The following is a 26,877-nucleotide window of genomic DNA, read 5'->3' as shown; positions in this document are numbered from 1 at the left end:
CTTCCTTCTTCAATATTCAGATCTAATGAATAGACCCCACTTTACTTACGTCATTGATCTTTAATGTCTAGTTCCTCCGTCTGTCGGCAAACCTTTTACAGTGTTTTCATTTTCTCATCAAATCCCAGAGTCTCTCCCTGGAAGCCTCCTGCCCCTTCTATTACTTTAACTTAATTGGACTTTTTTTTTCTTTCTTTCAAATATCTTATTTCTCATCATCCACTCTCCCGCCTGGCTTCTCTTAGCCCCATGGTAGGCTCCCTCTGTTGAAAGGTATAGGACTGACTGCTGAGTGCTGGTACCCGTGGGAGGCGGGAGGAAGATGGCTGCATGGATGGAATTTGATGATCTGTTTGTTTCTTGTGTTGGCTTTTGATGTGTCCATGATAAGGGTCCCCAAAGGAAAAACAAAACAAAACATGGTTTATATTAAGGGTGCTTACAGCCCGTGTTAGCTTTGAGGGATGGGGCTTTGGAAGCAACTCTTTTATCAGCAAATCCGGCTCCTTCACCTCTGTTGTATCTGACCTACAAATGGTGAATTCTAATTGCAGCTCACCAGGCAAGTCAGAGTCCGCATGTTTGAAGTCCCAGGTTCTATCCCCAGCACCGCAGAAAAGAGAGAGAGAGAGACCTTCTATTTATTTCCTGTCTTACTCTTACATTCAGTTACATGGGCGGTGGAAGGCCCCTTTTATAGTATGGTGGATTTCTAACTTACAAATCAGTGTTCATAGGAAAGACGGTGAGAAGTGACAGGGAGCAGAAAAAGCAAAGCAAAGTAGTCTTGACCATGATCTATAATTAACTGGTGTGTACCGTGCCAGCGGCTTTTTTACTTCCATGAATATACCTAGGGAATGTCTGGGCTATCTTTCAATGCCTTAAAATTTGAATTTGCCCTCTTTCTAAGCAGTTTTTCTATTTTATAGTTTTGGGTGGCTCCCCAATATGCTTGAAATGATCAACACATGTGTGTAATAGACAACTTTATTGTTCTGTGAGGACATATATGACCATTTTTTTTTTTTTTTTTTTTTTTTTTTTTTTTTTTTCCATCACAGGCAATTTATTTTGTTCTATTCATTCACAGTTAATACAGAAAATACTTGGAAACATTTCCATATAATGTTTGACACAGAAATCATCAAATAGAAGTATACAATGTTGACAGGAGGCAGTACATTTATAATTTATAACCCCAAATGTATTTATAAGTTAGAAATGGAAAGATCTACAAATGAAATTATGAAGGTTCACCAAAGTCATTTAATCTGTCAGTTTCTCATTCATTTTTATGTCTTAATAATATTCTATTGTATGAATAAGCCACCTTTTATTTCTCTCCAGTATTTGATAGCTATTTGAGTTGTTTTAACTTTTTTACTATTAGCAACACACTGCTGTAAACCTTCATGTACATATTTCATAGGTGCACATTTTCAGTAGTTTGAGGATATATTCCTAAGGGTAGAATTGTTGAGTAACAGAGTAACAATGTTTTGCATTTTGACCAACCACCAAACTGTTTTGCCAAAGTGGCACACCATTTTACAATCTCACCAAATCCTTGTTTTTAAGGCTCTGATTTTTGTACAAAAGCATTCAATCATTCTGTCAGACCAAACCAGGAAAAGTAAGCTATAGTTCAGAGCTGTTCTATTCCATTTACTATGCAAAGCCATTCTTGGCGTTTGCAACTCTCAGCCCTTTTGAGTATTCTTGCAGTGTTCACCTTTTCCTCCACCACTTTTTTTTCTTCTTTTTTTCTGGTTTATTCCTATCTATTACAAATGTATAAAAAATCCTCCATCAACGCAGCTGATAGCAGCAGAACCTTGAGAAATATACCTTTGGTTTGCCTCAGAAAAGGAACACATATTGTACTGTAAAGTTTATAAAATTGGCACAAAACATTGTGATAATGTTACAATACCAGTTTTAAGAGTTCAGTGACTAATGGGGAGCTGATGGGATACATGCAGAACTGTGAAAGCGATCTCACTTAGCCAGCTGTACACGTAGACTGTAAATCTACATTCAGATCATTTCTGATCTAAGACTATCATCTCAGTTTATCTGTTGAGGTCAACCAGGAAACCCTAGAATATACCTTGATTGTTGCAAAAAACAAAATAGGGGGAGGGGTTTTTTCAGCATTTCAGTCCACGAGTAACAGTATCCTAACAGGCAAAGTGTTCTCTCACTGTCTACATAGAATGAACTGCTGCTGGAGGTCAACTTGGGCTTTAATTTGCATTAGCGCTTACATGCATAGTAGTCCAAGTTGTTGACCTCATGACTTTAAAAAGTAACTCTAAAAAAGTAAAATGGTCCTTCTTGGAAGACTAAAGAAAGACATCCAGCCATAGTTGTAAAAAGTCTCATCAAAACAATATACCCTTTTATGAATTACGCCCCAATTTAAAAAAAAAAAAAAGTAGCCCCAAATAAGAAGCAGCTCTGAAAAAGAAAATATAACTTAAGATATTTGAAAAAAACAAGGTGAATACAGGTTCAAAAATAATTAAGATACATTTTCTTAAGGCTACCTAGAATTAGGCTTTAAAGAATTCTACCATTTCAAGTTTACCACTAGTTACTAGATACCTATTTACAAACAAGATGTTCACCTTTTTTGTTCCTTTATCAAGAGAAAAATCTACCTTCAGATTATGAGGGTGGTGATGGGGAGGGACTAGAAAACAAGATTCAAACAATCCCATGTAAATATCACATTTTTCAAATGGAAGAACTCCAAACTGCACTAGAAGATCCAATCACTAAGACACTTTCCATTGAAATGATTTAAGTACAACTACATGGCACCAAGGTTTAGGCCTAATATAGGCCTGACAACCAAGTCCTTGTTTTCTGGAAGAAGGGCCTCAAAAGTCCCACTCAATTCCACATAACAATACTTCAAAGATCAATTAAGTTTTCCTTTCCTTAATATTTTTGTTTTTGACTTCTAATCTTAAAGACTAGATTAAAACTTAGCTCATTTCCCAGAAGGCATTGCTTCCCTTTGCTCTATGAAAGAGTCCACCAAGACCTCTTCCTCAAAACCATCTAGCCCCCAGCCTCCAGCCTGTGCTTTCTCAACATCCTGAAAAAGTAATGTAGGTAAAATATGCTCATGAACATTAAAACTAGTTGTTAGAAAGACGTAACTAGCTTTATAATTTAAGTTTTATAAATACTTGCAGCTTAATCTGCACTGACAATGATTGTCGAAGCCTAGAATTCAACATTTACAAATTCTCATTCACACACACAAGCCACACTATTTTCACACAACTTATGTCTTGAGAGAATCTTCTGCTTTTTAAATCTTTGGCCTCCCAGTCAATCCTAAGTTCAAGCAACTTTTCCGAGTTCTGGTAGTTACCTGAACCACTGAGGCATTGCCACAAGACTTCTTCTCTTTTGAAACATCCTTTTTCTCTAGATATTAGGATAGCTACGCCAGCTTGTTTCTTCTGTGGTGTATGTTGGTGTGGGATTATCTATTGCTTGATTTTTCATGGATGTGTTTAGCTTCTTTAGGTTGAATTTTCCCTTCTAGTGCTTTCTGTAGGGCTGGGTTTGTAGACAGGTATTGATTAAATCTGGTTTTATCCTGGAATATTTTGTTTATTCCGCCTATGGTGATTAAGAGTTTTGCTGGGTATAATAGTCTGGGTTGGCATCCGTGGTCTCTTAGTGTCTGCATGAGATTTGTCCATGATCTTCTCGCTTTCATAGTCTCTATTGAGTAGTCTGGTGTTATTCTGATGGGTTTACCTTTATATGTTACTTGGTCTTTTTCCTTTGCGGCTCTTAATATTTTTTCTTTGTTCTGTGTGTTTAGTGTTTTGATTATTATGTGGCGAGGGGACTTTTTTTTTGGATCCAGCCTATTTGGTGTTCTGTAAGCTTCTTGTATCTTCATAGGTATTTCTTTCTTTAGGTTAGGAAAGTTTTCTTCTATGATTTTGTTGAATATATTTTCTGTGCCTTTGAGTTGGTATTCTTCTCCTTCTTCTATCCCTATTATTCTTAGGTTTGGTCTTTTCATGGTGTCCCAAATTTCCTGGACGTTTTGTGTTACAACTTTTTTGTCTTTAGTATTTTCTTTGACTGACGAATCTATTTTCTCTATCATGTCTTCAGTGTCAGAGATTCTCTGTTCCATCTCTTGCAATCGGTTGGTTATGCTTGTTTCTATAGTTCCTGTTCGTTTTGTCAGGATTTCTATTTCCAGCATTCCCTCAGCATGTGTTTTCTTTATTGTCTCAAATTCATTTTTCAGATCTTGGAATGTTTCTTTCATCTGTTTAATTGCTTTTTCTTGGCTTGATTTGATTTCTTCCCATTTTTTGTTCATTTTTTCTTCCATTTCTTTAAGGGAGTTTTTAATTTCCTCTTTAATGGAGTTTTTCATTTCCTCTTTAAGGGAAGTTCTTATTTCCTCTTTAAGAGAGTGTTTCATTTCCTGTTTAAGGAAAGTTTTTATTTCCTCTTTAAGGTAGTTTTTCATTTCCTCTTTAAGGAAAGTTTTTATTTCCTCATTGAGGGAATGTTTTATTTCTTCTTTAAGGGCCTCTATCATCTTCTTAAAGTCATTTTTAGGGTTGATCTCTTCTGTTTCTTCTGTCATGGTATGTTTAGGTCTTGCAGGTATAGAATCACTAGGTTCTGATGTTGCCATATAGGTCTTTATGTTGTTGCCTGTATTTTTGCACTGGCGTCTACTCATATTTTCCTCTGTGCGGTGCAGGTGGTGTCTGTGTCTGAGAGTGCCTCTCTTGTTCTAATTTTTAGTCTTGGTTTAGTAGGGGTTCTTGGTTAAATTGGTGCTATTGGGCTGTTTCTTCAGGGACAGCTGATTTCAGTCGATGAATTATATACTTATGATTCTGGTGATCTGGTTTAGTAGCTGGGTAGCGCCTTCTTCTGTGTTCCCAGGTCACGTTTTGTTCATTTGTCAACTCCTCAGCTGATCTTGTTTCTTCAGACTTCAAACTGTAGGCATCTGAATCCTCTCCCAGATGGGTTTCAGCTGAGCAGGGTAGTCTCACCAACTCCTCCAAGTTGTTGGGTTTCACAGGATCAGCAGTTGGGCCCTGGGTTGTCCCCAAACGGAGTGCCCAGACTCGCCCTGGTTCTGACCCACGGAGATAACCTCTTCCCCAGGTGTTGGGGCTAGGGGCGTCCCCATTCCAAGCTGCGTCCGCCCCTCTCCGTCCCTGGGCCTGTCCACCCCTGTGGCCCGCCGCCACAGGCCCACCTGGGTCCACTTGTCTCCGCCGCAGGGCCTGTATGTCCCTGGGTCTGTCTGCCTCTGCGGGCGGCCAATGGGCCTGTATGTCTCTCCCGGCTGCCACCGCGGGCCTACCTACCCCTGCCCGTCACTGCTGCCGGGCCCATCCACCTCTGTGAACTGCCACCAGGCGTGTATGTGTCTCCCGGTTGCCGCTGGGCCTGTATGTCCCTGTCGGCCGCTGCCACCGGGCCCTTCCACCTTCGCGAGTCACCGCTGCGGACCCACCTGCGTCCGCCCGTTTCTGCCCAGTGGCCTGTCTACTTCTGTGGGCCGCCACCGCCGCTGGGCCTGAATGTCTCTGTCGGCCGCCACCGCCGGGCCCGTCCACCTCTGTCTGCTTATCTCTGCAGCAGGGCCTGTCCACCTCTGTGGGCCGCCGCTGGGCCTGAATGTCTCCACCGGCTACCGCCGGCCTAAATGTCCCTGTCGGCCGCTGCCGCCGGACCCATCCACCTCTGCGGGCCGCTGCCACAGGCCTACCTGCGTCTGCTTGTCTCCGCCATCTTGGATCTCTCTCTATATGACCATTTTTAAGTTAAGTTTTTATTAGTATATTTTATTAGCATATAAAATTTTAGGTTTCATTATGGCAATTTTCAAATGAAGTTTATTTTTATCGATTATCTTCTCTGCTTCATCTCTCCCTTCCCCCTTCTCCTGCCAGGATCCCCAGGTCCCCTCCCCCTTCCCCTGCTGGGACCCCCAGGTCCCTTCCCCTGCCGGGACCCCCAGGTCCCCTCCCTTTTCCCCAGCCGGGACCCCTAGGTCCCCTCCCCCTTTCCCTGCAAAGACCCCCAGGTCCCCTCCCTTTTCCCCAGCTGGGACCCCTAGGTCCCCTCCCCCTTTCCCTGCTAGGATTCCCAGGTCCCCTCCCCCTTCCCCTGCCAGGACCCCCAGGTCCCTTCCCCCTTTCCCTGCCGGGACCCCCAGGTCCCCTCCCCCTTTCTGTATCGGGACCCCCAGAACTGCCTTTATGCTTTCACATGTATATCCTTTCACCGTCCTGCTCCCTCCGACGTTCCCTCTTCTCTCAGTCTCCCAACTCAGACTTAGCTTCATCCCTGTATGCCTCCCCTCCATGTTGGGTACATCCCATTTAGTTTCTTTTATAACATTTTTATTTATACGCATGAAGGAGTTTGGAGAGTAATCTCAATTTCATTCCGGTGACACTGTTTCCTAATTCTGGCATCAGGGTTGCTGTTGCTTGATCTGAGGTGTGGTTGATTTTGGAATATTTGCATCTGTGATTATATTGCTCTTCCTAGTCACAGTGTTCTATACCTCCAGTTTTGTTTTTTCTTGATGGAAATCGCCACAAACTGACCATATATTAATAATTCATTTTAAAGATAGTTGTGGGCTAGTTAATGAGTTTATGTTTTAAAAATAATCTCGTTTGTGACTGCGATAGTCTGCGGGTCTTTTAGTAGTTTTCTTTTAATTTGTAAGCTTAACTTGTTGTAGCCTTGAAATTTAAACAGAGCCTCGACTGCGGCTTCCTATCATTGCAGGCTTTCCATGGTTTGCAATACTTGTTTGATTTCCTTCTTGTTTTTTTTTTTTTTTTGTAAAGTACAGGTTTGTTGAATTTTAAAAAACCCACTTCCGGTAGGCCTGCATTCAAAATTGAGTGGTAAACAAAGAGGGAAAATCCCCCTCTTTCCTCATTTCCTCCGTTGAGTACTGAGTTATTGAAACCCAAATGTGCTTATTGGGCGTGACACAGGCATCGTCTTTTGGTGACTCTATTTTCTGTTTGTAGATATCGCTGTGGTGGAGATGAGCGATGCTTTCCGGCAGCCATCCTTATTTTACCATCTTGGGGTGAGAGAAAGCTTCAGTATGGCCAACAACATCATCCTCTACTGTGATACTAACTCCGACTCTCTTCAGTCCCTGAAGGTAACACCCTTGTTCACTCAGCATTTAACGTCAACGGCAGCAGTAAGGGGGTCAGTTCTGTCATCCAAAACATCTTAAGTTTCTTACATTTGTTAAAAATTTGTTTTTGTTAGTGGGGTAACTGGGCAGGGATTACCGGAAACCTTGTGAGGTCTCTCTAATGGAATATAACAATGTGATCATACACTAGTAGAAAAACTTGGTTGATTTCTGAGTTCCGGCTCAAGTTTCAGCCAGTAAGATTGTGTTAGTGGGAACCCACCAGTAGCAATCATGGTGGCCTGTGCCGGTGGTCTTGGCTCTTAAGATGTCGAAGCAGGAGGATCGTGTGTTGGTTTTATGCGTCGGCGCAATGTTATTCATTAAGCGGCGCCGTTACTCTGCGAGAAAAGCCACGGGGCCCAACAAAACCCACTATCAGGGTTTATTAGAGAAGGGGGGGACAGATGAGAATGTGCTTAGGCCTATGGAAGACGTGGGTAGGAGGAGTCTGTGACCAGCATTTATGGATCCCCCTGCACATGCACATATGGGTTTAATGGAGCTATGCCACGCATGCACATAGATTGCATGAGCACAGTGTGCACAAATTGTGCAATCACGCAGTGCACAGATTATGTGGGAACTAAACCCCTGGAATGATGAATCGTTTTGCCAGTGCATTTACAGTCATGTAGCTGGAGGAGTGGCCAGGAATTCCAACATCGTGAGTTCTAGGTCAGCCTGGGCTACATAGAAAGAGATCCTGTCTCAAAATGCCAAGAACAAAACAAGCATCTACGATAACAAAATACCCAAAACAGGAAGTCATCGGTCCATACCTTTGATAAAGATCATATGAGATATGTCAAGCTTAGCCAGACCACTGGGGACTTCCCTGTGCCCACCTGGCTCCAACTAAAAGTATGCTTGCTACTTGAAAGTACTTTCCATAGACCTTCTCAGGGCATAATGCCCATAAAACTGGGCATTATTTCAACTAAGGTGGGAGAAGACAACAGAAACTTTGTTTTCTGTAAAATTCAACCTGCTGTGGTATCATTTTCTCTTTTAATAGGCAACTACCAGTATAAAGGCATTTCCTCCATCCAACATGGTTGACTGAGGCTCTTGCCCACATGAGGTGTGTGGCACACAACTTTAATCCCAGTACTCAGGAGGCACAGGCAGATGGCTCTGTGTGAGCTCCAGGCCAGCCTGGTCTACATAGTGAGTTCTAGGACAGCCAGGGCTACATAGTGAGAACCTGTCTCAAAAACAACAGAGAAAAACTAGTAAAGGGTACTCGCCAAGCAAATGATTTTACGCTGTGCGATTATTTGAAAAGCGTGCTGTAAAAACCCGTGAGTGCTGCTGGTTCAGAGATCACTCATTTCCTTTGTGAAACTTGCTGCAAGCTTCATGAAGCCTTTTCTCGTTTCCGTCTTTCCAAATCAGAGTCAGCCTTGGGAGATGAAGCCTGGAATCCAGAATCTCGTGGCTTGGCAGTTTCTATCAAGGCCTCCAGCTAAAAATCCATGCAAAAATCTTAGTACAAACTTGCATTTACCTGCTCACATAAGCAACGTTATTTCCTCTCATTGGCCTACTGAGTTTCATTAAGTAAACACATTTAACTGCCTGCCAGACGCTCATTGTTCTGGATATGAGAGGCACAGCACATGAGCCCAGCATAGTCCTAAGACACTCACTCCCACTTGGCCTAAGTCTGTTTTTCACTGAGAATGATCAGTTGAGAAGCCTTGGCTTAATTTTCTTCTGGATTCGCTCCTTGACTTGCGGCTTGCTAGTTTGTACTTGTGATTTCCGACTTTTGTTGTATTAGCAGTTGGTGAGAGTGGGGGTGGTTTCATTCATTCTTGGTCTTCATTTGTCTCAGGATCAAACTCTTTCTGGGTTTTACATGGAGATCTTTGGTCCACTGGAGTTGATTTTTGTGTAGTGTGATTGATAGGAGTCCAGTTTCACTCTTCCACCTGTGGACATCCGTCCAGTTTTTTTTTGTTGTTGTTGATGTTGTTGTTGTTGTTGTTGTTGATGTTGTTGTTGTGGTACCATTTGTTGAAGCTATTGTCTTTTCTCCGGTGCATTTTTGATATCTTTGGCAAATACCAGATGGCTGTAATTATGTGTATGAAGACCAGAGGATACCCTCAGGGAACTCTCTACCTTAAAAGGGGGAGGGAAGGGTCTCTCTTTGGCCTACAGCTTGCTAAATCATCTAGGCTTGCTGTCCAGCAAGCCCCAGGAATGAGTCTGTCTTCATTTTTTCCTAAGGGCTGAGATTACGATCATGTACCATCACCTGGCTTTTAATTTTTTATATTGTTATTTTTTTAATGTGGGTTCTGGGACTTGAACTCTTGCTGTGGATATCACTCTGTATAAATAAAAAGCGGATTGGCCAGTAGCCAAGCAGGAAGTATAGGCAGGGCAAGCAGAGAAGAGAATTCTGGGAACAGGAAGGCTGAGTCAGGAGACGCTGCCAGCCACCGCCATGAGTACCAACATGTAAGATACTGGTAAGCCACGAGCCATGTGGCAAGGTATAGATTCATAGAAATGGGTTAATTTAAGATATAAGAACAGTTAGCAAGAAGCCTGCCACGGCCATACAATTTGTAAGCAATATCAGTCTCTGTGTGTTTACTTGGTTGGGTCTGAGCGGCTGCGGGACTGGCGGGTGAGAGATTTTGTCCTGACTGTGGGCCAGGCAGGAATGGAGAAAACTTCAGCTACAAATTCTGGTCATCACAGTTCAGATTTCTTATTTAGTCTGTTTCTAGCTAGGTCACCCCAGAGTCCAGGTTCAAAGAATGGAAATCATAGCAATTTCCATAGCCTCCCGGTTTTCTAAGTCCTAAAAAGTCCTGCACTCCCGAGAAAAGCTGCCGCTTGTGCCGGCTACTGCTTAGCTTTATTTCTTTATGTTGTGGTTAGCAATAAGTGTGACTTGGCTGTCCCTACTGTCGCCCACCAGTAAGTAGAGCTGCACTGAACAAAACCAACTATTCAGCTGGCTGGTGTTGGGTAAAACCTTTAATCCCAGAACTCGGGAGGCAGAGGTAGGCGGATCTCTGAGCTCAAGGCCAGCCTGGTCTACAGAGGGAGATCCAGGATAGCCAGGGCTATACGGAAAAACCCTACCTTAAAAAAACAAACCAACCAACCAAACAAACAAGGAAACTATTTAAAATTAGGTTATCATGGAAGAGGCAAATAAAACAAATGAAGCCTGTCCCTCCATTCCCAGGGTAGATAGAATCAGAGAGTGGTTCCTGCTCTCTCTAGCCTCACACATGTGCCTTAGACACCAAGGACAATGCAGCTGCACCCGCTTCATTTTCATTTGCTTCTCTGTGTTGGAGGCAGCAATTTTTTTCTCCCTTTGTTTCTTTTTAAAGTTTCTTTTCATTTATTCTTTGTGTCTTTTGCGTCATGCGTCTCAATCCCATTCATCCTCCTTCCCATTCGTATCCATCCTCTCCCCTTGCAAACCACCCCCAAATAAAATGAAATCATATTTGAGAGAAGGGAAAAAAAAAAGAAAGAAAAATCTCGTCATGGAAGCTGTAGTGTGACACAGTGAGTCACACAGTAAACTCTTTTATCCATGCATCTTTTCTTGCAAGTGTTCATTGCAAAGAGTCATTGGTCTGATGTGAGGCCTCTGGTTTCTGCTGCACTATTGATGCTGGGCCCTCAATCGAAATCCTGTTGTTGCCCTGTATCTTCGCCCTGCAGCTTTGGATCTGCAGGACCCCTACATGTGCTCGAGCAGATCCATGTTGGGGTGGGCCAACTCGTAGCCTTGGTTCTGGGCCTGGGTAGTTGCAGGGTTGGTCAGCCTGCCAGCTTGCCCCCATCCCCACCACCAGGGTGAGCTCTCCAGCATTGCCATGGCTAGGTCAACCTATGCAGAGATGAGCAAGGGGCAGGATTGGTTCTCCTGCTTTCATGGCCTCAGGGTCGGCCACTTACACCATCAGGGCCAGCTCTACTGTGTTGCCCAAGTGGGGTGCAGGGAGGGACCCCTCACCCAAGTGCTACTTGCTGCTGGGGAGGGGCAGGGACAGCTCTCTCATTCTTTCTTTTTTTAAAAAAAAAATTATTTCATGTAAAAAAAATTTTTTTTTCATTTTACATACCAACCACAGTTCCCTATGGTGGAATGCCTTACTCAGCTCTCTTATTCTTAAGAACTCAGGGCCAGCTCTCCCAATTGCCACGGGCAGTGAGGAGCTGTGTGTGTGTGTGTGTGTGTGTGTGTGTGTGTGTGTGTGTGTGTATCCCGCCCACATTATCATATGGCAGCTGAGGGGCAGAGCCGGCTCTTCCAAGCTCATGTTCTCAGGGCTGGTTCACCCGCACCCCATCCACAGGGTCAGCCCCACTGTGCTTCTCAGGCGAGGTACAGGGCTCGCTTTCCCAAGTGCTGCAGCTGGTATGGGGGAGGCTCAGCTCCCTCGCCTGCCTGCCGCGGGTGGCAGGGGCAAGAAGGGGGGAGGGCATCTTTCCCTCACCCTCACCACCACATGGCAGGCAATGGGGGTGTGGCCAGCGACTCTATTCTCACATCCTCAGGGCCGGCTCACCCACTCCTCTGCCAATAAGGTCAGCTCTACTGTGCGAGGCAGCAATTTCTATTTGCCATGAATTCTCAAAAAGAAGTCATAGAAAAAGAAAAACAACTTAAAAATGTAGGCTCCTTGAAAAACTAATGAAAAGAAACTAAAAATTCTTTAAAAATCTATGGCTGAATGGCTTGAAAGAATATTTAGAATCTCATCATGTCATTTATTTGTGGTAACATTTAGAGCTGTTTATATTTTTATTGAAAATAATTTTTCATAACGTATATCCTGATCAGTTTCCTCTTCCCCCAACTCATCCTCCCCACCCACCCAACTCCATGCCCTTTCTTCTTCTCTTCCTTTAGAAAACAATCAGGCAAACAAAATAAACAAACTAGAAACACACACACACACACACACACACACACACACACACACAAAACACAGAACAAGCACACAAAAAACAAACCCATAAAAGCACAAAATCAGAAACCATAATATACAAGAAAAAGTCCAGTGAGCCTAAAAGAAGCCATATGAGACAGAACGTCTACAAAAATACCATTGAGTTCATTTTGTGCTCTCTAGTGATGGACATGGGGCCTATCCTTAACTGTGGTTAATATACCCATGAGAAATAAACTATTTTTAAAACATCTTTTCACTTTAAGAAAGGGAAGTTGACTCTTTCTTTGGGATTGTAACATTTTCACAATTTTCTTTAAATATCATGAGAACTTCAAGTACCTACTAGTACTTAGGGACAAGATTCTCTACTGAGATTTATGTTTCCGTGAACACATGGGATGCTACTAACTATTATCTTCTGATTTATTTCGTGCCTTTAAAATATCATCCTGAGTGAGATAACCCAAACCCAGAAGGACAAACATGGTATGTACTCACTCATAAGTGGATTCTAGATATAAAGCAAAGAACAATCAGACTGCAACCCACAGAACCATGGAGGCTCCATAGCAGGGGGGACCCTAGGATGACTGTGGCTTATAATAAGTTTTGGTTTTACTCAATTACTGGGCAAGGCTCAATCAAACATTTCACTATTAGGATAAGAATTTATACTGTATTAAGCTGATAATAGAAAAATAAATAAATGAATTAATAAAAAAATAAAATGATCAGGGATAATGCGGTGAGTGGCAGCAGATGTCTGGACTCCACTAACTAACTAGCTGTGGTGCCGATGCATGCTCTCAAAAGGAAGTTCCTCCCCATCCTCCCACTGTTGGATAACTGAGTCTTCCAAAAGAAACAGACAACAGATTACAGGGAGGGGCACACTCATCCTCCGACGTGCAAGCACTCAGGGTCACCGAGTTTAAAATCAAAGAGGGCACGAGTTGAAACTAAGTGCTTTCCTTTTTTTTTCCTGAGAGAGAGAGAGAGAGAGAGAGAGAGAGAGAGAGAGAGAGAGAGAGAGAGAGAGAGAGATATGATTGAGTGTATGCATGTCTTTGCATTGTGCACATGTGTGTAGGTGCTTGCACATAGATGCAGCGTGCATATGAAAGCCCAAGGTGGAGGGATACCTTGTTCACTGAGGTAGGGTGTCTCAGGGAAACCCAGCGTTGACTGGTATCATTGGCCTTGCTTGTTCGAGACGGAAATTTCGGGGGGGGGGGGGCTGCTGCGCCCACCTGGCATTTATGTAGGTTTGTGGGGACCTGACCGTAGGCCCTCCCACTTGCAAGCCAAGCCCTTTAGCCTCCGAGGCACTTCCCCAGCCCTGAGTAGGGTGTTGGTGGCAGTCCAGTGACTTCAAGTCATGACATCAGTGACTACCACTGAGCTACATCCCAGGGCATGAATAAAACCGATTTTAAGGGGAGATAAATAGGCCCACGAACAGACACTAACCTGGGTATAGTTCACCTGGGCTCTGAATGTGGCATATGGTCCCAATTGTAGTCTTTCTGCCTGCTCATTAATCTGCTAGAGGATCTGGCCTTTAAATACATAAGGATACGAGACAGAGAGAGACAGAGAGAGACAGAGAGAGAGAGACAGAGAGAGAGAGAGAGACAGAGAGAGAGACAGAGAGAGAGAGACAGAGAGAGAGAGAGAGAAGAAGGAGGAGGGAGGGAGGGGGGCAGGGAGGGAGGGAGGGGCAGACAGACAGACAGACCATGGACAGGAGAAGGTCAGAAAGATCTTGCTTCTGAGATGCCTTTTACTTCAGAGCGCTCAGCATGGCAATACCACTCTGGGCTATTGTTTCTCTGAATCCCAACACCCGTCTCTTTCATCACTAGGAATTCTTTTAAGACAAAACTCCTATGCTCGGTGTCTTTCTTCTCCTTCTCTTCTTCCAGGGACATTCCCCATGTAGCCCCAGATGGTTGGAAGTAAAAAGCTCTGATAGATTCCTGGGGCCTGGATCGGTGGTAGAGGCCCTGCCTCTGCAGCCCTGAACCAAAAGCAAATCTGAAATCCAAAAAAAAAAAAAAAACCCTGCTTATAATCCAGACGGCAGGGCTGTGATAAGTAGGACATGCACATACACCTAGCAGCCAGGTATATTGGCACAACTTTTAAAAGAGCAGCTTGGCAATGTCTAATAATGTTAAACATACTGACATGGGACAATTTTGACCGGGGATATGTATTGTAGGAAACCTGGCTCCCATGGGTAAGGAAATACCTTCAAGAAAGTTTATGTAACATGGTAGGCAATTTTCCTTCTCCTCAGAAGAAATAGTAAATATCTAGTAGGAGAATGACTAAAATACCTTTTGGCAGTCATTTAATGGAATATTCTAGAGCACTTAAGGTGGCTCTACTAGAGTGTTACACATTTACATAATAAACTCCATAGTCATATGGGAAATCGTATTATATGTTTATGGCATCATACCAGCTATACAGAAGGTAATGATGTGCATGACAATGCAGTAATACACATTTACATTCTGAATGGATAGAAGCTTAGAATAACAAACAACATTCAGAATAATTACCTCTTTGGGGAAGAGGAGAGGAATTAAACTGAGGGGTGAGAAGCCATCAACTAATCTCTAATGTAACATAAGTTTAGGTGGTAGACATGTGAGGGAGACTTTTTATATACTTGAAACACTTGATAATGAACTGTTCTGAAGGAAATGATCTTATATGTCTTGTTGCTTTCTATGGACGCCATGATAACTGCATCCATTTGCATCCATTTTGGGCATTTGAACTCCCAAATAGTTTTAGTTTCTTTTCCCTCGCATTCTGGCTGTGACTGGAAGTCTCAGATGCATCTTTTTCTCTCTCTGAATCGAGCATCCGCTCATCTCCCATTCGCTCCACTGCAGAGGAAGTGCTTTGCCAGCCTGGGGTGTACACGTGGCCGATGGCATCCCAGCTTGTACCAAATGTGACGGTTATGCTGATTTTTCCCTTAGTCAAGGAATTCGGTTGTATTTTTCTCTGAAGCCATTGCCTGGAAAGTGCTTTAGAGATGGGGATTTCCTTCACAGCTGTTGTCTATGGAGCCTGTCTCTGTACTTACCCCCCACACTGGTTTTGCTGGCCGTGATGCATGCACATTGGTGCCACACACCCTCTCCTTGCCTCGATGCATTTAGTATTTCCTAGTTGGCATCTGATCAGTGTCTCTCTAGGAAGTGACACTAGAAATCTCACACGTACAAACTCCAATTTGTAGCAACGTCATTAAGTCCTCCCTTAAAAACCAGCCGCTTTTACACAGCAAAGCCGTTCCTTAAAACACTGACAAGTAGATGGTCCAGCAGTCCTACTTCTGGATATGTACACAAAAGCCCTAAAAGCAAGACATGAAAGAAGTGCCTGTGTGCCCATGATTCTAGCCAACCTTGTTCATGATAGCAGGAAAGTGCGGGTGACAGTTTTGATGTTGATGGAGGAGTGGATGAACAAAATATAGATGTAAATGTTGGAGTATTAGTCAGTAATAAAGGAGATCCTGCTGCAGTGTGGATGACCTTTGACTACCATGATCGTTCCTTCAAGCAGTCCTATGCCAACTTGACCTGTGACCTTTTTTCTGCAGGTACAGAGGGAGCTCATTTCCTTTAAAACTTGTATATGAAGTTGGACGTTAAATCCGGTTTTCTGATAACACGCTTACATGTAACTGAAGTAAAGAGATGTTGTTTTGAAAGAGTTGTGATATCCATATTATACATTTTGATATTTATGCTAGTTTGTAGTTAATTATGCACGTCAGCATAATTTTTATTGTAAATGCTTTTAAGTTTAAACTAAATTCTTCTCTGTACTGTTCAAAGCTGCTCAGATTCCAAAATGCTTTGAAACTTGTAAAAATGCGCTTCTTTTCTTTCAATCTTACAGTACTGCTTCCTTGTCTTAAAGTTTTGTCTTTCTGGAATTTAATTAAAAATTAATATATTTGGGAGCCGGGCGGTGGTGGCGCACGCCTTTAATCCCAGCACTCGGGAGGCAGAGGCAGGCGGATCTCTGTGAGTTCGAGGCTAGCCTGGTCTACCAAGTGAGTTCCAGGAAAGGCGCAAAGCTACACAGAGAAACCCTGTCTCGAAAAAACCAAAAAAAAAAAAAAAAATTAATATATTTGGAACTAAACTTTAATTTTTCCAAAGGCATATAACGCTTAGCTTACTAATGGATTTTCCCCAGCACTTAAAATATACCGACTTAGTTGGTGGTACAAAGTACTCACTCATTAAAGCTTCTTTAAGTCACTTAACAGTATAATCCTATGAAATCGTCCCGCAATTAGTGAACTGGAAGCAGTCCACAGCACCACCATGGACCTTTCTGACAAACACTTGCATGGGTCATCAGCAGTTTTAAAATTGGCATTGTGACCTCATCCAGGTCCAACTCTACATCCCATACACTTACTATATCACAGGAAGCCCTATATCCCATACACTTACTATATCATAGGAAGTCCTATATCCCATATACTTTCTATATCACATAAAGCCCTTCATCCCTTCATCCCATACACTTTCTATATCACAGGAAGCCCTATGTCCCATACACTTTCTATATCACAGGAAACCCTTCATCCCATACACTTTCTATATCATAGGAAACCCTTCCTCCCATACACTTAAAAAGGATGTCACAGCAAGTCCTTTTGTTGATGTTGAAAGAGAAAACTCTTGTTTTCCTCATTTTACTTATTTCAGAATTACTTTCATATGAGCTGTAATTATTCCTTATCCAACTGTGGAAAGAGGCGGTTTGGGGGAAGAGCACAGAGAGGCAGGTATACCAGGGCTTTGTGGAGATTTTCTGAGCATCGTAAATCGATAGGAACTCAGCAATGGTGCATCATCTAAGGCGTTATCTGTAGATTGACTCAAACAGCACTCCCCGTTTCCTTTGTAACATCCACCCCCACCCCACCTGCCTGCCCACCCCATCTCACCTCCCATTGCCTCTGTCAAAGGGAAAAGAAAAGCTGGGTGCCATTGTATCCTTGGATTGACACCAGCCACTGTCATCATTTGGAGAGATTCCTGCTAGAGGATGTGAGTTGGACCATCTTAAAGAGCAGAAGAGGAAGAGACCAAACCATCTCGTTCATTCTACAATGGTCCTTTCTGTAGAATGTGATCGTTATGGCAATTCAACCCATCAACCTCTTTGGGTCCTTCATCTTTCAAATCACCCGTGCTTTCCTATGTCAAGTGTGACTGTCCATACAGATAATTATTACACCTATAACTTTTAACAATATAGTTGTGAAAGAGATATCAGTGTGCACTAGAATAATTTGGTTCCATGAGGGGTTACTGAAGGAGGTAGCTGGTGGCCAAAGAAAAAGTCAATGATAGCAATAGCAGCACCGTGAAAAGTGAAGTTTGTGTTAAGAAGTTGTCAATGATGTGTGGGTAAAACCTCACTCAGAACCCAGCTGGAAGAATGTGCGTACCTACAGCAGAGTTCTCTCATCAAGAGATACTTTTTAAACATGAAAAAGATGACAGGGAAGAAGAGGAGAAGGAGGAGGAGGAGGAGGAGGAGGAGGAGGAGGAGGAGGAGGAGGAGGAGGAGGAGGCAGCACAGAATGTCCCTTGTCATTGCTTTCCAGTTTTTCTATAATGACCTGATTTTTGACACAGATTGTTTGAAGTGAAAGGTAAAGACTTCTCAAGTTGTTTTATCCATAATCACGAACAACATGGGTGCACAGCATCCCTACGTCCGACAGGTAGGAGTTAGGTTGATTGATAGGATTAATAGCTCCTATTGCATGTGGCTTTTAGGGACTTCGGGTGGCTTCACAAGTTTACGTCGTTTTAACCTATGATCCAGCAATACAGGCACGTTAAGTACTCGCTTTCTGGATTAGACAGAAAAGATGTTCTTACGGCTAAGAAATTAGCCCAGAGGTATAAAATTTTGGGCACACGCCGCTGGTGAGCGCCAGGGCGATGAGTCCCACCTCCTTTGACTCATCTCGTAGTTCCGAATTTATTACAGCGCTCGTATGATGAGAAATGACGGCAGAGGGCACGGAAGAGCAGCTCTACAGGAAAACGGCACACTGGCTCCGGCCAGTGGAGGCTGTGGTAATGTTCCAGAGACTGTGGCTCAGTGGGCCTCACTGTCACTTCCGTCCCTGCCCCTTCCAGTTCTGTGTCTGGTGGAGCAAAGCAGGGACCGGGGAAAAGTAGCTCCTGTGTTAGGGACAGGAGAATGTGCAGTAGTGTATTCAACGGGTTTCTAAGTGATGGACATTTAAGGTGTTCCCTGCCTCTCCAGTTACACTGTATACTCTTCAAAATGGCTTGGCATAAAGACTCTTGGGGTGGGGGCGGGGGGGACGACTCGGGGTGTATCTCAGTTGGTAGAGTGACTGCCTAGTGTGCAAGAAACCCTAGCACACACAACTGGGTGTGGTGGCACACTCCAGAAGTAGAGGCAGGAAGGTTGGGAGTTCAAGGCCATCCTTGGCTACATAGTGAATTTGAGACCAGTCTCGGTTACATTGATATTTTGTCTAAAAAAGAAAGAAAGAAAGAAAGAAAGAAAGAAAGAAAGAAAGAAAGAAAGAAAGAAAGAAAGAAAGAAAGAAAGAAAGAAAGAAAGAAAGAAAGAAAGAAAGAAAGAAAGAAAGAAAGAACTACACTTGACCACGAAGTGGTTACAGAACAAACTTATTTGTTTTACTGCTGAAAGTCCTTTTTACTAAGATAGCACTTTTTTCTAAGATAACACTCTCTTCTTATTTCTGGGTCACATTGAACTTTCTTTTTTAGTTCAATTATATTGAAGGTCTTTCTCAAATACCTCTTTAATTCTCTCTCCTATATGGCCCCGAAATGAACTGTCTTCCTTGGCTCCCAATGGTAGCATGTATTGATTTTTATAGGAGCCCCTAAGTTGCATCCGTCTCCAGCCAGGATACCCACCCACTCCCGTATTGCCTTTGTGGGTTTGCCCTGTTCTCCACAGTTCAGCTTCTGTTCCATCTTCTTCGCTGACCTCCAATTCTATAACAGTATCTTCTTAGGGCTGGAGAGATGGCCCAGCAGTTAAGAGCACTGACTGCCCCTCCAGAGGACCCGGGTTCAATTCCCAGCACCCATGTGGCAGCTCACAGCTGTCTGTAACTCCAGTTCCAGGGGGATCTGATACCCGTTACACAGACATCCAGGCAGGCAAAAACCAGTGCACATAAAAATAAGGATAAATAATCATTTTTAAAAAGACTATCTTCTCTGAGAAAGTAAACCCCATGCCATTTGTATCTTTCTTCTGCCTTTTAACAGGTGTGAGTCCCTTAGGGTTGTTACCTCTTTTATTGCTGGGATAAAATAGTTAAGAAGAAACGAATTATGGGGAAAAGGATTTATTTTAGTTTGTGATTTGAGGGACAGTCCGTCACTGCTGAAGTTCATGGCAGTAGGAGTGTGAGGCTGAGACTTCTCACAACTGCAAGTACAGAGCGGTGGTGGCGCACGCCTTTAATCCCAGCACTTGGGAGGCAGAGCCAGGCGGATTTCTGTGAGTTTGAGGCCAGCCTGGTCTACAAAGTGAGTTCCAGGAAAGGTGCAAAGCTACACAGAGAAACCCTGTCTTGTAAAACAAACAAACAAAAAAGATAGATATGATAGATAATGATGATAGAGATATGATAGATAATAAATGGTAGATAGATGATAGAGATATGATAAATAGATGTTGATAGAGATATGATAGAGATATGATAGAAAATAGATAGATGATAGCTAATAGAGATATGATAGATTGATGATAGATAGATAGATAGATAGATAGATAGATAGATAGATAGATAGATAGATAGATAGCAGACAGAGACAGAGTGGAATATAACTCCCAAGATTCACCTTCTAGTGACTTACTTCTTCCATCTAGAAGCTTAAGTTCTCAGCCAGTGGGTTGTGACCCCTTTTGGGGGTAGGGGGTGTCAAACGACCCTTTCACAGGGGTCTCATATCAGATATCCTGCATATTAGACATTTACATTACAATTCAGAACAGCAGCAGAATATCAATTACGAAGTAGCAACAAAAATAATTTTTTTTTTTTCGAGACAGGGTTTCTCTGTGTAGCTTTGCGCCTTTCCTGGGACTCACTTGGTAGCCCAGGCTGGCCTCGAACTCACAGAGATCCGCCTGGCTCTGCCTCCCGAGTGCTGGGATTAAAGACGTGAGCCACCACCGCCCGGCAACAAAAATAATTTTATGGTTGGGGAGTGACCACAATGTGAGGAACTGTATTAAAGGGCCACAGCATTAGGAAGGTTGAGAACTGTTGTCTTACAGGTTTCACAGCCTCCTGAACCAGTCCCACCCCCAAGGACCAAGTGTTTTAACACATGAGCTGGTCAGGGGCATTTCACACTCAAACCATACCAAGATATGTGTGTGTGTGAATGTTCATCCAGACTTACGTTCTTTTTTTTTTTTTTAAACAGGTTTCTCTGTGTAGTTTTGGTGCCTATCCTGGATCTCACTCTTTAGCCCAGGCTGGCCTCGAACTCACAGAGATCCGCCTGCCTCTGCCTCCCGAGTGCTGGGATTAAAAGCGTGCGCCACCACCAACCCTGGCTCTTACATTTTTTTTAAAAATGTAAACAAGTCTGTTTGTTTGGAACAAGGTCTTAACTCGATAGCCCAGGATGCCTGGGAATTTGCTGTGTACCCCAGACTGGCCTAAAATGTGCAGCAAACCTTCTGAGTCAGCCTCCTCAGTGCTGGGATTAGTACTGTGGGTCTGAGTCTGGTTTACATGGGCTTTGTATCGACAAGATGGTGAGGTACTGAAGACCGCGGGCGCGCGCACATACACACACACACACACACACACACACACACACACACACACACACACCACTCAGCACTGCCCAGTACAGTTTCCTCTTCTATCATTTTTTTCTCATCTGCTATTTCTAAATATTAAAAAAACAAAACAACAACAACAACAAAAAACCTTACATACTGCTCAAAGCCGAAGCTCTTTGTGGCTACCCTTGGCCCCCTGTGTCGATTTAGCATCCGGATGCTGGCCATGCTGGCCACTCTGCTAGGCTCTGTGTCTCTGGCTCTCACCTTACTGGATCTGGCTGCTCTCCTTAGCCAGATGGACTCTCCAGAAAGAGTCCACAAATGCCTTACATTTCCCGTTTCCATGACAACCTACATACCATCTTTCCTAATATGCAGTCCCATTTTCTACTTTCAAAATCATGACTTCCTCGCCACTAGTGAAGCTAGAATACCACAGCCTTTCCCAGAGTCTCTCCCCAGTGTCTCTAGTTACTGTAATGCCTAGGGATAATGGGGATAGTGGGAGATACCTTTTAGTAAAAGCTTGGTGGGGAAAGCGGCACATCTAAATTATTTTCAGGAGCTCACTCCTTACAACCCAGAAGACAGGGATATTGTCCATGTGGTGTAGTTATCCCATTACATGTCTCACTGAAAACCATCTAAATTACACTTACTTTTGTCCTTGTCCTTATTATCTGTGTGTGAGGTTTCCATTAGCCAAAATGCCCTTTATTATTTCCAGCCGCCCGACATGATATGGTCTGTCTTTTCCTCCAGGCTGAGAGAGAGACCACACTCAGGGAAATCAAACATTTTTCCCAAAGAGCTAATGCTGGGGCAGATAATTCTCTACATATATTTTCTCCAGTGGTAGGTTTTAGGTTATTCTGTTGGGGGGATTTGTACATGCTTGTGTTGTTGTTATTAAACTGTGGACAACACTTTAGTGTGTCTTATCTCCCCTAGATGGTAAATTTCTCAGGTGCAGAAGATTAAATATATAATTTCTGACTAAATGCTTTTCCAATGTTCCTCTGACATCTCTGATTGCTAATATACATGTTAATACAAATTTCCCTGCATTCAATAGTTCAGTAAGGGTCACTGGTTTTTATTATAATATTTGCTAAGTTTTTTTTCTCTCTTTCTTTTTCAGGAAATCATTTGCCAGAAGAATACTGTGAGTATTTTGCTCAACTTTCCAAAAATGTGTAAATCTTTTCTTTTCCGTTAATTACTCTGTTATTTTTTTAAAATTTTCACAGATTATTAATTTTATTTCATTTAGTCCTTTTTAGAACTTCTCATATATTGATATAAACACAATTATGTTCTCTAGTCCATCGTAGTGAAATATTATAACAATGAGAGACAACACTAATACCTGCTTCTTGTATATATAATTATGCTTTAGGAAAAACTTTAACAGTACATGCAATGTTATGGGATTATAGTTGATAGTAATAGTCATATAACAAGGCAATATGTATGTGTGTGTATTATCCATATATATGAATATATACATATAGGCATAATCTATAAATATATATAACACATATTGCCCCAGTACCTAAGCACTGAGTCTTCTTTGAGATCACACTACAGAGTGCTACCCCTTCACACGGAATTAAATTAACACGAAAAGAGATGGAACATGTAAAATTATAAATTTAAAAAGACTGTATGAAAAATGTACTATTACAGCAGAAATGAGAGCAGCCTTGTGGGCCAGTGGCTGAGCATTTTGTCTTAGGAAGTAAGGCAGTGTTTAAGGACCCTAAAACGGATATGTGCCTACAGTTTAGAGTGAAAATAATATATGACCTAAGACCGCACATGATTTCCCATGAGATGATGAGATTACCATTGCAAATGATAGTTTTTCCTTGGATCAGAAAATTTAAAACATCTGGTTGACATTTCACCTTGAGGAAGACTCATTGCAGTGTAGATAATGTTGCCACTACAAACTCCTATCGTTCACATCTCAACAGGAAATGAGCCCTTACCTCTCTATGCTTCAGTGCAGTGTAACACATTTTACTCAGTAGGTATTAATTGAACGTGAACTGTATGCCAGGCCCTGGGTGTGGTGCCTACCAAGGAGACTCACACTAGTGGGTGAGAATGAAAGCAGTCAGAGGCAGGTGGATCTCTGCGAGTTCAAGGCCAGGCTGGTCTACAGTCAGAGCTACACAGAAAAACCCTGAAGAGAGAGGGAGAGGGAAGGAGGGAGGGATGGAGGGGAGGCAGTGGAGAGGAGGAAGGAAGGAAAGAGAGAGAGGATGAGAGCAGTCATATTTGTAACTGTTGCATGAGATGAAAAAGTGGGAATGCTAGAGTTTAGCTGTGGAAGAAGACAAGTAAGCAAACAATCAAACAGATACCTTTTAGGAAATCAGGGCAGCATGCCCTGCTGCAGAGATGGTGGCCATTGTTATATCAAGGTCCACCAAAGGAGTTAGCATTCCCTAAGCTTGAAGGGTGGGAAGGATAAGAGGAGCGCATACTTTGTGAGCAAGTTGTCCATTGATTTAGGTTCTGCTGTGATCCGGGCACAGGGTGTCCTTTGAAAGACTGATTTATGTACACCTCCTTCAGCAGGTTTGAATGCTGTGGCCATTTCCTTCCAGATGTTTCACTCCATTTCTACACACACACTTAATGTCCCTTCATGTAGTTCTTAAAGATTGAAAAGCAAGATCAGCACTACTGATTTTTTACAACAACAAAGATATAATTTATTAGAGTAAAACTAGGCTTTGGTGACTTTTCTATGCTTTGGAGACTTGAGTCAAAGGATTAAGTTGAGTAGGTTGTGCTGTGAGATCCTGGTAGCATCCTAGAAGAATGGTTGCTTTTTTGGTCTTTCTGGTTAGACCCCCACCATTGTGTCAAGGACACCTTGAATCGACTTAAAACCCGAATCTCCACCTCTCGAAGTCCTTCACATACCCTAACAGAGTCAGGCTCATTTCCGCCTCCCTGCTCACATATCGGTGCTTCAAAGCATAACATGCTTCACAAATCATTAAATCTGGCCATAGAAACATTTGTCACGTCTCATGCTTGCAATGATCTGTCGCTTAGTTCGTGCAGGTTCCTGGGAAGGTGACATTGGGTGGAGAGCGAGTATACCACCCTGGGAAGGTCATGTGAGAAGGTTAATGTTAATCTGTGCCCCCCCCCCAGCCCCAGCCCGGCAGCATCCACATGCTCTGCATTGAAAGCGTTTGGGCTAAACTCTTAGATATACCAAGATCAGGAGCTGGATCTAAGGCTGTGTGTCACCATGCCTGTGAAATGGAGCCAGTAGCCTCTCTTCTTGTGTCACACGTGCAAGCGCTGAGTTGTGGTGACAGTGGACCCATGCTTGCCCTATTCCATGCAAGGGCTACGTTAATGTCCGCTCTTGCCAATTAGGACAGAACTTTAGCGAACACCTACTTCCCATGTACTCTTGAGGCTGGGACTCCCGGTGCCCTCTAGGAGTGATAATAGCATTTGTCTCATGTCCAGCCTACTGGTCAACCCTTTGTGTGTGCTTTTCTCTATGGGTTTTCTCTTGGAGATCCCTGGCGTTTCATCCACCTATATCAAATGATACATGGTCCGTGTTTACATTCCCATCACGCACCCCAGTTCCCTCGTGGAAATTTTTTTTGCTTTCACTCCCAGTCTCTCGATCTAGGAAATACATACCCTTTCAAAGTGAGCATCCCATTCTAGCCCACTACAGGTTTCAATCTCTTGAATGTCTTTTTATAGTTGAGTTGGAGATCGGGTTCTGTGTGGGGTTCGTTGCCTGAAGTTCCTCAGAGAGCTGTGTGCTCATCAGGGAGTCTGGACCTGCAGGCTGAAGTCTTGCTTTCTATTGAAGTAGCCATTCTTGGCAAGATTCACCGTCGGCTCCTTCTGCTCCTTCTTGTGTATGTGGGACTGCTTCCCGAGCCAGCCCATTCTTCTTTTTGGTGCTGAGCTCATACTACTATTTCTCCAATGCTGCTGCTCTGATCTGGTTGGCCACACAGCCTTCTCCCTCCTTCCCTTATTAAGTCTTGGCTCTTGCTTTTTCAGTCCATCCTGTTGTCTACCCAGAATGCCAGAGTTCACAGCACAGCCACTGGTGTTGTCTTTCCTGCCCTGGATCCTCTGTTAATTCCTTCCCACTGCTCAGAATACATAGTGTAAAATCTTTAGCATGCCTCTGCTCCCTTCCTTAGGCCCTAAGCCAGAGTGAGATTTGCTTACCAAGGATCGTACAGTGCAGTCCCCTTTATCATTTTCTCATCAGTATTTTTGTTGGCACGAATATCCCCTCACTTGGCATAATCTGGAAACCGCTGGGTCAGTCAACCCAGGTCTCAGTGGCTGAAGGGAGAAGGCACAGGCCAAAGCTAGCAAAGGGCAGGATGTGCAGGGGTCAGGCTCCTGTGGACAGTGTAAGCCTCACCTTCATCACAGGCCCTCTGGCGGGGCTTCATGCAGCTGTAGGAACTCACGTGGCATGGTGTTAAAGACTGGCTGGGAGCTGGTTAGAGAGGATGGCGGCTGGTCAGTGTGGAGGTAAGATTGGACCAGGGAAGCGAGTGAAAAGCAACTCCAGAGACTCAGCCGGGTGTAAGGGGCATGGACCTCAGTGTTAGCAGAAAAGAGGGAGACAGACAAATACGCGATTCGTTGTAGAGGGCGACGAGCTAGGGTGGTGAGAGTCTCGGGTCTCGGTGAGTGGGAGACAGGGCAGTATGGACCTGGAGGAAAACAGCTGTATGCTGGCCTTGCTCCCTGCTCAGCCTTCCCAGGGAAGCCTGTTAACCTTGGCTCTCAATGTTTTGTTCTCCTTGTGTTGTGTCTGACTGGATTTCCGATTCCCTGAAGGATGGAAGTTATGCTTAAGTTACTCTTGTTTTAGCATATATCCTAGTGACAATGTGTGACAGTGCATACATATTTAATGGCTGCTAAAAGATACTTCATCATGGGTAGGTCTTAATTATACTGAAGTAAGCAATTAAGGAAATTGGAAAAATTCTATTTTCATGGGTCATAAATAAGAAATGAATCTTTTCTGTTTCCCATGTCTCTCAGAATTATTATTTAAAATAATAATTTTAGTCACTGAAATAGGACCTGGCATTTTTTATTTTATTTATTTATTTTTTTGGTCAGTGTGGTGTCCCCTAGACAAGCTCCCTATTGCCCGGTGCCTCCTGTCTCCACAGATGTGCACTGGGAACTACACCTTCGTCCCTTACATGGTGACGCCACATAACAAGGTCTACTGCTGTGACAGCAGCTTCATGAAGGGCTTGACGGAGCTCATGCAGCCCAACTTTGAGCTGCTGCTGGGGCCCATCTGCTTACCCCTGGTGGACCGCTTCGTTCAGCTTCTGAAGGTGGCGCAAGCGAGCTCCAGGTAACACCGTGCGCCCACGCCGGGTGATGGCCGTGCGGGGCTGTTCTGCTTCATTAATTGTGTATCTCGTCGCCTGGTCCTAGTTAAGAGCCAGGAAACGATGTGCGGGGTCCCCTGAGTGGAGGATAAAAAGAGTATGTGTGGTTTTAGTTCATAAGTTCAACCTCATTCACTTGGTTTATAAACAACTTGGCCCCCAATCTATTAATTGTGTCATAGTAATGACAAAAGTGTGTGTGTGTGTGTGTGTGTATGTATAGTTTTATAACATGGAGAGAGAGAGAGAGAGAGAGAGAGAGAGAGAGAGAGAGAGAGAGAGAGAGAGAGAGGTCTATTATTGCTACAACAGAATAAATGTCCAGGGACTTTCAATATAAAGGGCCAGAACTCTGAAA

General features: G+C 43.4%; 1 protein-coding gene across 1 annotated transcript in view; it reads left to right on the top strand.

Moving 5' to 3' along the window:
* The window catches only part of Map3k5 (mitogen-activated protein kinase kinase kinase 5), a 221,197-nt gene that overhangs the window by 66,893 nt on the left and 127,427 nt on the right, over window positions 1–26,877 (top strand). The window contains exons 2-4 of the mRNA XM_042262234.2: window positions 7,074–7,213; window positions 22,223–22,246; window positions 26,289–26,482. Coding sequence (XP_042118168.1) covers window positions 7,074–7,213; window positions 22,223–22,246; window positions 26,289–26,482 — 358 coding nt within the window. The remainder of the gene's footprint in view (window positions 1–7,073; window positions 7,214–22,222; window positions 22,247–26,288; window positions 26,483–26,877) is intronic.

Source organism: Peromyscus maniculatus, chromosome 16, assembly GCF_049852395.1.
Source record: "Peromyscus maniculatus bairdii isolate BWxNUB_F1_BW_parent chromosome 16, HU_Pman_BW_mat_3.1, whole genome shotgun sequence".
NCBI classification, from domain to species: domain Eukaryota; kingdom Metazoa; phylum Chordata; class Mammalia; order Rodentia; family Cricetidae; genus Peromyscus; species Peromyscus maniculatus.
This window is presented reverse-complemented; position numbering and strand designations above follow the sequence as displayed.